The sequence below is a fragment of the Etheostoma spectabile genome, chromosome 8 (assembly GCF_008692095.1).
Source record: "Etheostoma spectabile isolate EspeVRDwgs_2016 chromosome 8, UIUC_Espe_1.0, whole genome shotgun sequence".
NCBI classification, from domain to species: Eukaryota; Metazoa; Chordata; class Actinopteri; order Perciformes; family Percidae; genus Etheostoma; species Etheostoma spectabile.
The window spans coordinates 24,694,782-24,708,749 of NC_045740.1; the positions used below are offsets into that span (position 1 = coordinate 24,694,782).

Genomic DNA, 13,968 nt, shown 5'->3' on the forward strand with positions numbered 1-13,968 from the left:
CTGGAGAAGGGAATGTTGACGAGCCTTGAGGCGAGGCTTGGGACGAGGGCTCCAGGTCATTAGTTTTGACACCGGTGGGCAAAGTCGTGGTGGCCGGCGAACCATCATCTTGCACATTTCAAATTACAGGAGGAATACTCTTTCATGCCCACCCTACGGCCTGTGTCTGCCTTAAGCTTGGTTGTGAGGATGGTGCGAGTAATATCCTCCTTTTGATAGAGAAATTGAGAAAAACATCAGTAGATGGGTTGGGGTAGTGCTCTAAAAAAGATGATCAGTATGTCGGCATATTTACTTTGGCACGTCTTCCAGTCGATGTTCCCCTGTAATTTTGTGGTTTTGTAATCTAAAGTTAATTTTAACAAGAGCTCTACCTAGTGGTCAGTCCACATGAATGATGATCCTGGCGCCGTCTTTGTTCAAAAAAGGAAGAGGAAGTGATTCGTTGCTGTTATTTTTGGGGTTCTGATTGGCTACCGTGGGCTTGAGCTTCTCGTTACACTGCCACCTACAGGTTTGACATGCTCTTGATGGGATATATACACGGGTACCAGTAAATGAAAATTTTGCTGTGAATAGATACGTGTACACGGTGTTATTTTTGAAACCAGATAGGTTCAAATTCCGTTTATGAAAATAGCCACCCACATGTAAATGTAGCCTTAGCAGTAGACTGTACAGCCTGCTGTTGGATTCCTCTACAGTGAAATACAGTCACATGTTTACACCGTTTAACTGAGTATTTTCACCGTGTTTAATCCAGTTACTACTGGAGTTTACGGTAAGCTGTTACCTGCTGCCAAGTGTAACATGTTACTAGTTTTTACTAGCGTGACATGCAGCGGTGTTGCTGTCTAACGTCTTTTTTTGTTGCATCAGAGAGCACTGCAGACATTTAAGTCGCACCAAAATCCGCCATTTGTCTGGTAGATAACGGGCACCGGTGCCATATTAGCACCAATTTTAACATGCGCCGTTAATGTGAACAGAAAATTGCGTTTGCTGTATCTTTTCACGCCAAACACGTTTGTGTGGAAAGTGTTGCCCAACAGCTGAAATGTTGTGTTGTGCATGGACATATAGTGTTTAAACTAAAGACAACCACATATAATAGTGTTTTGAAATAAGAATTTCCAGTTTTGTAGGGCTTTTTTATTTAAAGAAACACAAATATTGAACAGGTGGTTGCTTGAGGGGGCAACCAGAGGCCAAGGGGAAATTGCCATTACACTGTGCAGTCAACATTTAGTTGTTTTAAACCAGTTGGTTAATTCATCTACTATTCAGTTAAACCAGGGCCGTTGCGCATTCCTGTTTGCGTTTCTGTCGTATCACAAGAACCGTTAACATCCGTCAATGTAGTCTAATCATGGATTATAAAAATGTTGGCAACAATTTAAAAAAGCAATTTTCCCACACCGGGGAAACAAGAACACAGTGTCATTGGGTTGTTGCTTGTCTTTGCTGTTGCGTGCCTGCTGTAAGGCCACACCGGTAACGGATCGTTTGGTTAAATATCACAACGCGTCCATCGTAAGATCAACATGAACCTGTGGTTAACTGACTTTTCACAAGCTGGCCAGCCGTCTCACACGGATGCGCGCACATACGCATACACACACACACGTACACACAGGGGCGGGGGATAGAGAGATACCCGTTTCTCTTTGGGAGACTTGTTTAAATTATAACATAGGCTAAAAATATTTTTTTGCCGTCCTTGCGTCAATCCCTTACTCCTCCCACCAGTTGCTATGGCCACTTGGCCAGTCCAAATGCAAATGGCAAAACCAGTTTTGGGGGAGAGTAGTTAGTAGAAATGTTTAGAAGTGGACTGTTCCTGTAACTACGTTCCTTTTAACTACCTGGTCGTAAAGCGACTGTGGATACTAGAGTACTTCCTTGTTTTGTGATGGAAACGGTACCAAGCTGTAGTTGCCGCGGTGTCTGTGTTTGACTAATCTGCTAACTCTGCCCCTGTAGTTCCTGAACCACCAGAAAGTATTACCTTCGCACCAGGGACCTCTCTAACACCTGGAACTACAGTATCTTACAGGGGCCATAGTTAGTCTCTGGTTTGTCTTGTCCAAATGCAGGCTTAGGTTTTAAAAAGGCTCTTGGTCCCTTGAAAAAAGGTTCCTGCAGTGGAAATGTTCTACATGGACCAGCTGTATACTATAAACCAAGCAAAACGGATAAAAGTACCTAGTATGTTTATGACTGAAGTAAAGTAGCTTGATTCCCCATAAAAACAGGTGGTTGTCACAATTGAGTTCAACTATAATTGGCATTATGTATAAATTGAATGATCTACAGTTCATTAATAAAGGGATTTTAGTGTGATTCCTTTGCGACTGATGACTAATTTCATAGAATACCGGTATCTGTCTTTATTCAGTTAGTGCCTTATCTGTAAAATGTATAACAATGATTATTTAGCGAGTGTGTCTGACCAAATCTAAAAGATGTTCTGTCCAGGGTTTTTCCTGGCTCAGAATGTGCCTGTGAGGGTCTTTGGGAGGATATTTTGAGCGCCACTTTGTTTCCTGCATTCTGATCCATTTCTTTGCACCAATTCATGGTGGAAACGTCTTTATTTATGTAAAGGAAACGGTACATGAATAAAGTGGCTAAAACCACTCTGGGGGGGCGTGCGAAAAATCCCTCCATGCAAGAAAAACTCTGTGTTCAGTTTACAAAGACTTAAAAGTGTTTACACTGTGGCACACTGCTGTAAAGGTGGATGAATTGTCAACCGAAAACAAAAACTAGCTCTTCTTCTTCAGTCCATCAAGTACCATTTCCCATTTTGTCCTGATGTTAGATACTCGTGTCTGTGGAGTTCACCCAGCTCTTGGTTTTGCCGTCAGATTCTTCCAGTTTTTTGATCAGCTGAGGAGGTTGAGGATGTGGAAGATGCAGCTGTTGGATGAGCATCACCTCTTCATTAAATACACCAGCGAAGACGTGGTCACACTCAGAGTCACAGATCCCTCACAGGTAGAGAGAGACACACAGACACACACACACACTTGAATTCCTCTGTGTTCTCTTTCTTGCTCTCCCCTGTTCCTCTCTTGTCTTTTGTTGTTTGTGCTGCATAGAAGGGATTCCTCTTTCAGGGTCTCCAGGGACACGTTTCTCTTGCAAACAAGATGTACTAACAAATGGATCTCATTCATGTATTCTTTAGAATGCTTTATTTACATGAGCTCTCCGCTCTCTGACTTCCTTTCCAATCAGCTATTTTTGTCCCACCACGCTCAGTATGAAGCATATATAAATCATCTCATATGGCCTCATTACACTATAATAAATATTTCACCGAACTAGCGCTGCACGATATGAACAAATGAAAGGAAATCATTTTCAACATTCTTCGATTGAAAAAATTGAACATTGAATGAACCTATACTGTATATAGAGGTTAGAGCCCAACCGAAGGATAAGGAAGGATTTTTAAGGCCGATACTGATACAAATACTTGGTTATTAAAAGCCGATATTCGGATATATCATCCACATAATACAACATAAACAGATTTCCCTAACATTAGTTAGTTGTTCTCACTAAAATAAAATGATGATAATTTGTTTTGTCACAACAGAGCAGAGGAACATCAAAATGTATTAGTTCTGATAAATGTATAAAAATACAAACTTAAGACATGAAACTTCAAGTCCTTTCGAACAAAAACACAATAACAGAAAAGGTGTTGCAACAGAGACGGTGGACAATCTATGCAACACCAACACTCATCACATGGTTGACTGTCCATTTTTATTTTATCTTTTAAATATTCCTTATCGGAATCATTTATTTGTCAATATAAATGATTCTGATGAATGAATGTTTAAAAAAAAAACTTTAAAAAAAAACTACAATTCAATCACCCGTCGGTATATTGGTCGGCACCCAAATTACAGCCAGGGTCTGTGTATATAGTGGTTGTCTGGAGGGGAGTTCAGGTCTTCATTTTGAAATAGAGGCTAAGTCCTTTCCGCAGGGGTCGCGGGTTCAGTTCCAACCGGCGGCCCTTTGTTGCATGTCAGACCCCCTCTCTCTACCCCCCCTTTCCTAGATACAGCTGTCCTATTTAATTTAGGCCGAAAAATGCCCAGAAAATAATCTTGGAGGGAAAAGGGTCTCAGAGTGTAGTTTGCAACATGTACGAGGTGTTTATTGCACAAGTTGAAGAAAACGACATGCCGTGTAGCCCTACGCTCATCCTGTCTGTCCTTGGTATTTCCCTTTTTTTTTGGATTGGATCGTCTTTTCTCCAGATCTTCACCCCGCCCCTCTCTCCCACAGCCCTCCTTCTTCGTCGTGTACAACATGGTGTCCACAGAGGTGCTGGCCGTCTTTGAGAACACCTCCGATCAGCTGCTGGAGCTGTTTGAGAATTTCTGCGACCTGTTCAGAAACGCTACGCTGCACAGCCAGGCGGTCCAGTTCCCCTGCTCGGCCTCATCCAACAACTACGCCCGGCAGGTCCAGAGAAGGTACGGAGGAGAGAAATGGCATGCGCGTGGTTGGATATTGGATCAATAAATTCAAATGCCAAATATTCCTTTTGCCAAAATTGAATGTATTTCAGCTTTAACATAATTAGTGCTGGCACACTGCAGGGTCCCCGGGGGTGATTTCAGCCAAATGTCAGGGAGGATTTGAAGAAGGTGGTTAGGAAGGGAAGCGGATCAGCAGTGAACGCCCGGAGGTGGGGGAAGGAGTTTTAAGACTTAATCTTGATATAGAAGAGCGACATTAAGTCGGTCAGCATGGCTGGAGGAGCTGTGATTGAATTTGGCGGTTTGACTCGCCAGTGTTGGTGACAATCCTCTGTGGAAGGTGAAGAGGGAGGACCAGACAGAGGGGGGGCGAGGAAGCAGGAGAAGATAAAGGATAGTTTGAGCGAGGCAAAGGGCTTAGAATTGGTTTTTAGAGTGTTGAAAATTGATGTCGGGAAGAAGGAGAGGAGACATTGAAAGCTGGCAAACACATTCAGCAAACCAGATTTGTACCACTTAGAACTGGCTAGCATAAGCCCAGTTCATCGGGTTTTAGGCCATCACAAACCAAGTAGAGAGAGACCTGCAAGAATGGAGCACTAAACAAGGCGGGAGGAAAGACTCAAAATATGGACCGCGGATAGAAGGGGACACCACAGAGTCACTGTTGATTGTTGGAAGTGTGTAGACTTGGGACCATAAATTTTTTTTTAAACGATTGCTGAAAGTATTCACAAAGGTTCTCTCCAAAGCAAAACAACCATAGTGGAAACTAGTAGTGGTGGGAATCTCTGGGCAACTCACCATTCAATTCTAATATATATACACACACACACACACACATCTGAGTTTGTTAGATTTTGACATGTGCAGTATTTGTCACACACAAGTTTTAATTACATTTAGTTTTGTCTACTGGGGTTTTTATTTTGCTTAAGCCTAAAGATGCGTGTGAAAGTCACCTTCTCTCACAGTAATCTTCCATGTCAGAGGCCCAGTCATGTTTAAGGTGGAGAGTTGGCTTCTTAGAACATGAAACATGAGGTGTTCAGATGTAATGTGATACAGTAGATGAACAGTCTTTGTCATTTGCCTAATTATTTTATGTATGTCATGTGTATACATACATTTATTTATTTATTTATTTTTTGCCATTTTTGTGGGGTTTTTTTTTTTGGTCTCTACTCTTGCCTAAATAAGTTGTTGTCCATCACCCCATCCTCCTTCAGTCACTCTGTTTCCTGATTACTGTCTGGAGACAGTAACTTTTAAATAAAAATCAACTCTTTTTTTAAATAATTGATTGTCAGAATCGAGCATCGAATCGTTCTAGAGACAATTGCGATGGATCTAAGAATCTAAGAAGCCACCTTTAGGACCACAGAAACACGTTTGTGGCCAACTGTGGAGTTTGAGCGTTTTCACACCTATAGTTTGTTTGTTCTGGTCCAAATCAGGTAGTGAGTTTGTAAACTTCCCCTTGGTTCACACAGAAAAATCCAAGCTGACCAAGCTTCAAACCACGCAGGAACATTCACACAGTCACTCACTCACGGTCAGAGGGGTCTGGGGGCGGGAGCAGGACTTGTGTTCTGGACTAGTGAATATTTCCTGCATCTGCATGGTCAAACCAGCTAATTTCTTTTAAATAATCAGACATAGTTTCACAAGCGTTTGCTCTGATCACTGAGACTTTGTCTCCAACTTTAGCGGCGGCTGGTTTGACCAGAGATGTGAGTGTCGGCGAGCTTTGTCTGTTTCTGCGAGAGAAACACTGCAAGCTGCTACAGTTTACTGCTCTGCCGCATCGCAGGTTGACTGCAGACCTGACTACAGGAGACATTAGCTCAGACTTGTGGAGTACACGTCATTGGGGCGAACCGCTCCAGTTTGATTGAAAGCATAAAAGTTACCTATTCAAGGAGGTCTTTTTACACGTGTTTGGTCCGCTTTTGGTGCGATTGCCTCATTCACAGCTGCCCTAGTGTATATCCACGACGTTCCACTTCCAGGTTGCTCTTGTTCTACTGGATATTCCGCCGGATATCACTCTTTTTTTCAAATGTCCGTTTTCAGATGTTCCGTCCCCTTCCTCTTTCTTTGTGTTGCAATTTTAACCTCCGGTGGATTTCTGAGGACTGTGGTTAACAGATGGACAGCTAGACTATCTGTCCAATCTGAGTTTTTTTTTTCTCGCACAACTACAACAACTTTTGAACGTACACATGTTCCCGATGCTATTTTTCAGCGGCACCAAGAAATTGTGACTGGTTTAAAGAAATGCCAATAAACCAGAGGAGGATTTTCTCCCATCCCGGATTGCTGTGTGGACTGGCCAGACCCAAGGTCTGGCGATGAGAGACTACACCTGCCCAAACGAACCGCACCAAGGGGGAAAACAAACTCTAGTGCGATTCAACCAAACTAAGTGAGGCAGGTGTGAAAGCCCACCTTACATCGGCCGCAAGAATGAAGACTCCTGTTGCTGTTTAATGTTACTGTATTGATATGGAAATTACTGGAATTGGTGGATCTTTGTAACTTATAGAGTGTGGTCTAGACCTACTCTATCTGTAACGTGTCTCGAGATAACTCTTGTTATGATCTGATACTACAAATGCAATTGAATATGATATCCCAGTTTGTCTGTGCCTCAGATTCAAGGACACCATAGTGAACGCCAAATATGGCGGGCACACGGAGGCGGTGCGGCGGCTGCTGGGTCAGCTGCCTATCAGCGCCCAATCCTACAGCAGCAGTCCATACCTCGACCTCTCCCTCTTCAGTTATGACGACAAGTGGGTGTCGGTAATGGAGAGGCCCAAGACCTGCGGAGATCACCCCATCAGGTACAGACTCTAATCAGGGGGAATGGGCCGCTTATTAACTGATGTCAAATTATCACATTATCATTAAGACTCTAGTAATAATGTGACTCTTAAAAAGATCCATGGGCTGGAAGACGACACTACAAATTTGATAATCAATTAACCCTCATGTTGTCCTCGGGTCAAATGTGACCCGTTTTCAGTTTTTATCACAAAAAATGGGCTTTGAAAATAAGAGCTGAGAATGCCAACATTAGACATATCAAATAAGTTTGGAAAAAAACATCAGAAAAAGCACCCACAACATTGAAAAAGTGACAAAAATGTCTGAAAAAACGATAATAGTGTTGAAAAAAAACACAAGGGTTAAATAATTTCCCAAGCAAAAATTTCAAACATTTACTGGTTCTTTTGCTTAACTTATTTTTTTTTAAATACATAACAGTAATTGGAACGTCTTTTACATTTGGAGAGTTAATCGGACAGAACCGCTCGGGAACATGAGGAATGGGACTTTGGGACAATTTTCGTTTACCTGAATTAGAAATTAAATCAAATAATTTATATATTAATCTGCAATGCAAACCCTAATTAGTTGCAGCAATTGCAAAATGTCACCCTTAACCTGATCAAAGCTTAGATGTCCATCTGTGCCTTGTTAAGATCTGGACACTTCCATTCAGTCCCAGAGGACGGAGAGTGTCACCTGTGTGATTTGGTTGAGAATGAAATGCATTTTATGTAAATTGGCTGTTCTTATGTAGCGCTTTTCTAGTCTTAACAACTACTCAAAGCACTTCTACATAGTACAGCACCCATTCACCATTCACACACTGAATGGCAGATTCACACACATTCACACCAGCCTTCTGATTGGCAGGCTACCACTGAGCCACAGCCGCCCCTTATGTTCTCCTGTCCTTTTTATCATGATCTTGTGTTAAGCTTTTTACTGAAAATGTCTGCCAGACATCCCAGTCAGTTTGATATGACAGATAGATCACAGGACATGCTAACAAAGCATACATAGCTGGCATCACTTGTTCTTAGAGACTTATTATTATTATTATTATCTGCATTATGTTTGGTGTATAAAGTTTGTATCTGATATATTGTAATTGACACATGGCATGTAAACACTAACCATGTGTTGCTTTTTTTTTTTTCTTTCTTTCGCTACTTAAGTTTTATCCTTAGGTGGGACGGGAACTTTTGGGTGCATGATGCTTGAAATAATCATTCAGTCATTCATTTAAAAGCAGACTGTGCAGTCATGCATTGTGGCAAGTCTATGCAACATGGATCACTATCACATGGGGCAGAGGTCTCAAAAACCAAAGGACTGGACTAGGGATCCACCGATTATCAGGGCCGATATTTTGCAATTCACAGATTATCTGTACCAGTGTTTTATTTTACTGATGAAATTATTAATTAAAAAGTGTGCTACTCTGGATCCGCTACAGCTCTGTAAACAGTCTCAACACTTGCAAGCAAACTGTTAAAATGTTAAAACTTCAGGAATCTGTTTTTGTTTTTATTTTTCAAAGTTTCAGATGTATTAAATAATTGCTTAATGCATTTAATCAAACTTTTGTGTTGGTGTTTGTAACATTCCAAAATGTTACGTTTGACCAGAAGAGTTTTAGTTTTACTGCAAATACATAGCGGTTCCAATATCCGTTATCGGTTTCATTAACTACTAATAATCATTATCTAGCCTGGACCGAATGAAGAATTTAATGGTAGTGTTTTGTCTCTGTCTCCGTCACCCACCAGGTTTTATGCACGGGACTCCGGCCTGCTGAAGTTTAAGATCCAGGCGGGGCTGCTGGGCCGGCCGGTGAATCACGCCGTGCGGCGCCTGGTTGCCTTCACCTTCCACCCCTTTGAACCCTTTGCCATCTCTGTCCAGCGCACCAACGCAGAGTACGTGGTCAACTTCCACATGAGGCATGTCTGTGCATGAGGAGCTTGTGTGTGTGTGTGTGTGTGTGTGTGTGTGTGTGTGTGTGGGTGTGTGTGTGTAACACACCAAACCAACACTTGGATTAAAAATAGTAGGACCGTTGGGCTTCTGTGAGCGGCTACCGGTGACAATACAACAAACTCCATCAGGAGGCACAAAAACAGTTTGTTCGGTTAGTCGCCCTCTCCTCCTCCAGAGAAATCAGCAGTCCTCTCCCTCCATTCTCCTGATGGAAACCACTATTCCTCGCCTCTCTCCCCCTCCATTACACAGTGGTCCCCCCCCCTCCCTCCCTCTGCCAGAAGGCAGCAATTCTGCCTTTTCCGTTTTTGTCTGCACCGCTTCTCCTCCTCTTTCTCCCTTCCTCAGCAGAACAAAGGGGGTCCTGTGGGGAGGAGAGGCTGGACTAAGTGTAAATGGAGATGTTGAGAGAGTGGTTGATGTGCGACGGAGGTGGGAGCCGTAGGTAGCCCGGACCTCTTGGAAGGAACCAAAGGTGTTTTCTTTTCCCTACTGTGCACTGAAAGCAGCACATTCATATCAGAATTGCTTATTTAGTTGGTCCATGACCAGCTCTCCAACAAACCTTTTTTTTCCTCTCACATGATTGAGGGGGAAAAAGGTAATTTTATATTATATTGTTTTTACATGTTTTTACATATTATCGTTTGTATATATTTTATGCCAATAAAATTGTCTAAATTTTAACGTGTTGATTTTTTTTTTTCCTGAGCTTTACAGAAAGTAGAGGGTTGCAGAGGGATGAAAAGCTTTTTATTTTTATTTTTTTGTGTATGCAGTTAGTTGTCGCAATATTATTTTAAGCTCTTATCTATATACCAGAGTACTTTATTACTAGAGACAGGGAAAAGCTCTGTTTGGCAAGGACCTGAAGTAAAATTGGTATTCTGGTTCCCACCTCTAAATATTGGCCTGTATCCGGCATGGGTGTTGTTTCTTATGCACATGTGAGTGGGAAAGCATTAGAGCGCAGAAACAATTGCCAGCGTTTCTTCTGGATGAAATCGTGTTTTGTCATGCAGCTGATTCAGAACTTTTATCCCATCATACCTCGCAAGTAAACTATAATTGATTTCTTAATTAGTTGTACAGAAAAAAACATCTCATTGCATATGTTAATGAAGCCTTATAATGAACCTGAAATGAGTTTGCACAAAGCTTTAACACAAGGCTAGCAGACAAGACACAGTGTAAGTGTCATCATCTTTAATTTGAATACTGATCCCTGCAGTCTGTTCTCCTGCAGTAACTAGGATCACAGCGTTGCAATTTTATATCAGTCCATCTGTGTTGCAGACGAAAACATAAGAAATCTGTTTAGCTCCAAAGTGTTATTAAAAACAAGCAAACAGACATATAAACAAATATGCAAATGTACTAACACCCCCACCACCGAAATGAATGCACAGTCGGCACACAGGTATAATAAACAGACATGAAGGCAAAAAGCACACACCCAAGCAGCTGCAAGAGCTCATGGTGGTATAGAAAGCCGTTGCTGAGGGATTAAGTGTTCCCCTAGCCTCTGGTTACACATTATAGTGGACCTTGTGTGTGTGTGTGTGTGTGTGAGACCGAGTGAGACAGAAAGACTAATGGGGTTAGGGTAGAGGGAAGAAGGAGTTTACGGACGGAAAGATGATGGAGAGATGAAACTGGTGAGAAATGCTGGGTGATAAAACCAAACGAAGGGAGGTAAAGATGTTAGCATTGATGCCGTGTGGGTGCAGTGGCTGTGTTATGCAGCTGCTTAGTTTTGCGTAAGCACAGTAAACACTATCTTGTAGATCAAGGCTTAAGGAGGCCATGCTAAGTCATTGTCATTATAGTGTGTTTGTGTGAGCTGGTGTGTGACAACATGCTGTGATAATCAACTAATTACAGGAAGTGCACACAGCTGGCACAGACAGGCGTACGTATACGAGGACACATTGTCTGTTGTCCTCCTTTTGGTTAACAGATAATGGAAAATGTGCAGGATTGTGTACATTTGAGTGCTGCTGAGGAGGTGAGTTAGTGCATCCTTATGTGTTGTATTTGGTTCTGTATTTGTTTGAAGCCACATGTGTTTTGACCCTATCAAATGCTGCTAGCGTTGATTTATTTTTCTGCAGTAAATGTAAGCCTAAACTTCCTCTATTATCTAAAGTAGGAAATTATGAGCTATTCAATTTACCCACAGATTTTCAAAAGTCGGTAAGGAAGCAGGGCACTGTGGGGGGTGTAAGTGTCTGCTGGAGTCTTCGATGCAAACACAGATAAAGTATAACTACATGAACCCAAGCCTCATAGTACTTTGTTCAAAAACACATGTATCTGTCTGATTCTTGAGAATCAGGTAAACCCAAAGCCTTTTTCCTGACCTTGGTTGCTATGGAAACATAACCACTCTGGTTGGTAACCAAGTCTTTTCTAATTGCTGTTGTCTTGGCAACAGCGCACCCAATGTAATCCTGAATAGGCCACAATCCTAAATGTTTCCTGTTGCAGTACTGGCCATCTCAGAGCTAAACACACACAGACACATTTAATCATTTAGGCAACGGCCACCACCAAAGATCTTACATCTGTGGATCACAGTGGGAGCTTTTTGGCTGTGGCAGGGTTGACACTGAAATACACAGATATAAATTAACACTTATGGATCTGCAATGTAAAACATTTTTATTTTATTTAACAATTAGACTACTTTTTTTTTTAATATAGTCAATGTTCTGAACACAAAAATGATTCCTGCACTTTTAAAAAAAACATTTGATTTTCTATTTAGGGGCTGTTCTCTTGTTAGTTTATGGTCAAAGCATAAAAAGAGGCTATTTTCCAATGTTAACAGAACACTTTAAAACACAAACATAAGAATGAGGTCTGACAGTACGGTTCACACATCAAAAAGATTTATAGTGTGTTGCATCACAAAATAGCCTATCATAAAATAAACATTAGTAAATACTAGTTCCAGGTACTTTAAATTCTCCTTAATGGTGCATGCAGTAATTCCCAACCAGACAGACTTGTACGCCAGGGGTACTACAACTGGCAGTTGGTACAAAAAAGGATTGTAGAGTAAACCGGAAACAAGAATTAAGATTTGATTAAAGATATTCAAATATTGAGTCAACTGGGACATCTGAACACTAACGCTACATGTTTTGCGATTGAGAGACAGATTGAAACTAAACTAATTCAATTCAATTCAATTCAATTTTATTTATAGTATCAATTCATAACAAGAGTTGTCTCAAGACACTTTACAGATAGAGTAGGTCTAGACCACACTCCAGAATTTACAAGGACCCAACAGTTCTAGTAGTTTCCTCCAGAGCAAGCAACAGTGCGACACGAATGCCACGAACGGCTTCCGTACATCACTATTAAAGGAATTAATAAACATTTAATTAGGTTTCGCATCACATTGCTAAGTTAACGTTAGCCTACATTTACGTTACCTTAGCTGAAGCAGCCGGATATAGTATAAGAGTTTGTCAGCCTTCCATCTGTGTACGAATGGATCGCACAACTTGCAACTTACCGGTAGGCTCCAGCTACAGCCAGTGGCGCTACGGAAGCCGTTTGTGGCAGCGCATTAGTTTGAATTCAAGAAAAACACATCATTAATTAATTCAATAAAACGATCTTTGTTATGTCGAGATAACAATTAATTTGTTATCTCGAGAAAACAAACTTTGTTATATTGAGATAACAAATTAATAAGTTGTTATCACAAGATATATAAAAAGAATCCCTGGCCGTTCTCGGCTTCCATAGATAACAGCTCAATGAGTTAGCTAAAAGTAATGGATCGTTCAAATAGTTAGCTTAAAGGAATGGATAGTTCAAATAGTTAGCTTAAAGGAATGGATAGTTCAACTAGTTAGCTTAAAGGAATGGATAGTTCAAATAGTTAACTTAAAGGAATGGATAGTTCAAATAGTTAGCTAAAAGTAATAAATAGTTCAAAAAGTTAGCTAAAATTAATGGATAACAGCTCAAATAGTTAGCTAAAAGTAATGGATAACAGCTCAAATAGTTAGCTAAAAGTAATGGATAACAGCTCAAATAGTTAGCTAAAAGTAATTAGTAGTTCAAAACGTTAGCTAAAAGTAACAGTTCAAACAGTTAGCAAAAAGTAATAGATAGTTCAAATAGTTAGCTGAAAGTAATTAGTAGTTCAAAACATTAGCTACAAGTAATGGATAACAGTTCAAGCAGTTAGCCCAAAGTAATGGATAAGTCAAATAGCTAAACGTAGAGCAGTAAGAATGTTCAACATTTTAGTTTCAACATTTTTAATTTCCATTTTCACTTTGTATTGTGTGGTAACTTTATTATTATTATGTAAATATATGTACTAAATGTGGCTACACAATTTCATTAAGTTGTAGGCTTACCAAATAATTAGGTTTACTGTTCTATCTGTTATTTGTGGATATTGTGTCATGATGTCATCATGGCATCTCCTTGCCATCTCCTTGTTTTGTGAGCCTTGTCATGTTTTTCCCCTCTCCTGTGCTATTTGTGGGCTGTGGGCGTGGCTTAGCTGGCATTAGGCGCCAGGTGAAGCTCATTGTCCAATCATCCTGCTGCAGTACTTAAAGCTTCAGTAGGTAACTTTTGTAAAAATGTATTTTTTACATATTTGTTA

General features: G+C 40.8%; 1 protein-coding gene and 1 long non-coding RNA gene across 2 annotated transcripts in view; both read left to right on the forward strand.

Moving 5' to 3' along the window:
- The window catches only part of det1 (DET1 partner of COP1 E3 ubiquitin ligase), a 21,344-nt gene extending 11,426 nt beyond the window's left edge, over positions 1 to 9,918 (forward strand). The window contains exons 6-10 of the mRNA XM_032524072.1: positions 2,871 to 3,000; positions 4,312 to 4,502; positions 7,166 to 7,357; positions 9,116 to 9,311; positions 9,352 to 9,918. Coding sequence (XP_032379963.1) covers positions 2,871 to 3,000; positions 4,312 to 4,502; positions 7,166 to 7,357; positions 9,116 to 9,305 — 703 coding nt within the window. The 3' untranslated portion in view covers positions 9,306 to 9,311; positions 9,352 to 9,918. The remainder of the gene's footprint in view (positions 1 to 2,870; positions 3,001 to 4,311; positions 4,503 to 7,165; positions 7,358 to 9,115; positions 9,312 to 9,351) is intronic.
- A 3,982-nt stretch (positions 9,919 to 13,900) lies between these two features.
- LOC116694505 (uncharacterized) overlaps positions 13,901 to 13,968 on the forward strand; it is an 11,788-nt gene continuing 11,720 nt past the window's right edge. The window contains exon 1 of the long non-coding RNA XR_004333196.1: positions 13,901 to 13,911. This is a non-coding gene — a long non-coding RNA (uncharacterized LOC116694505). The remainder of the gene's footprint in view (positions 13,912 to 13,968) is intronic.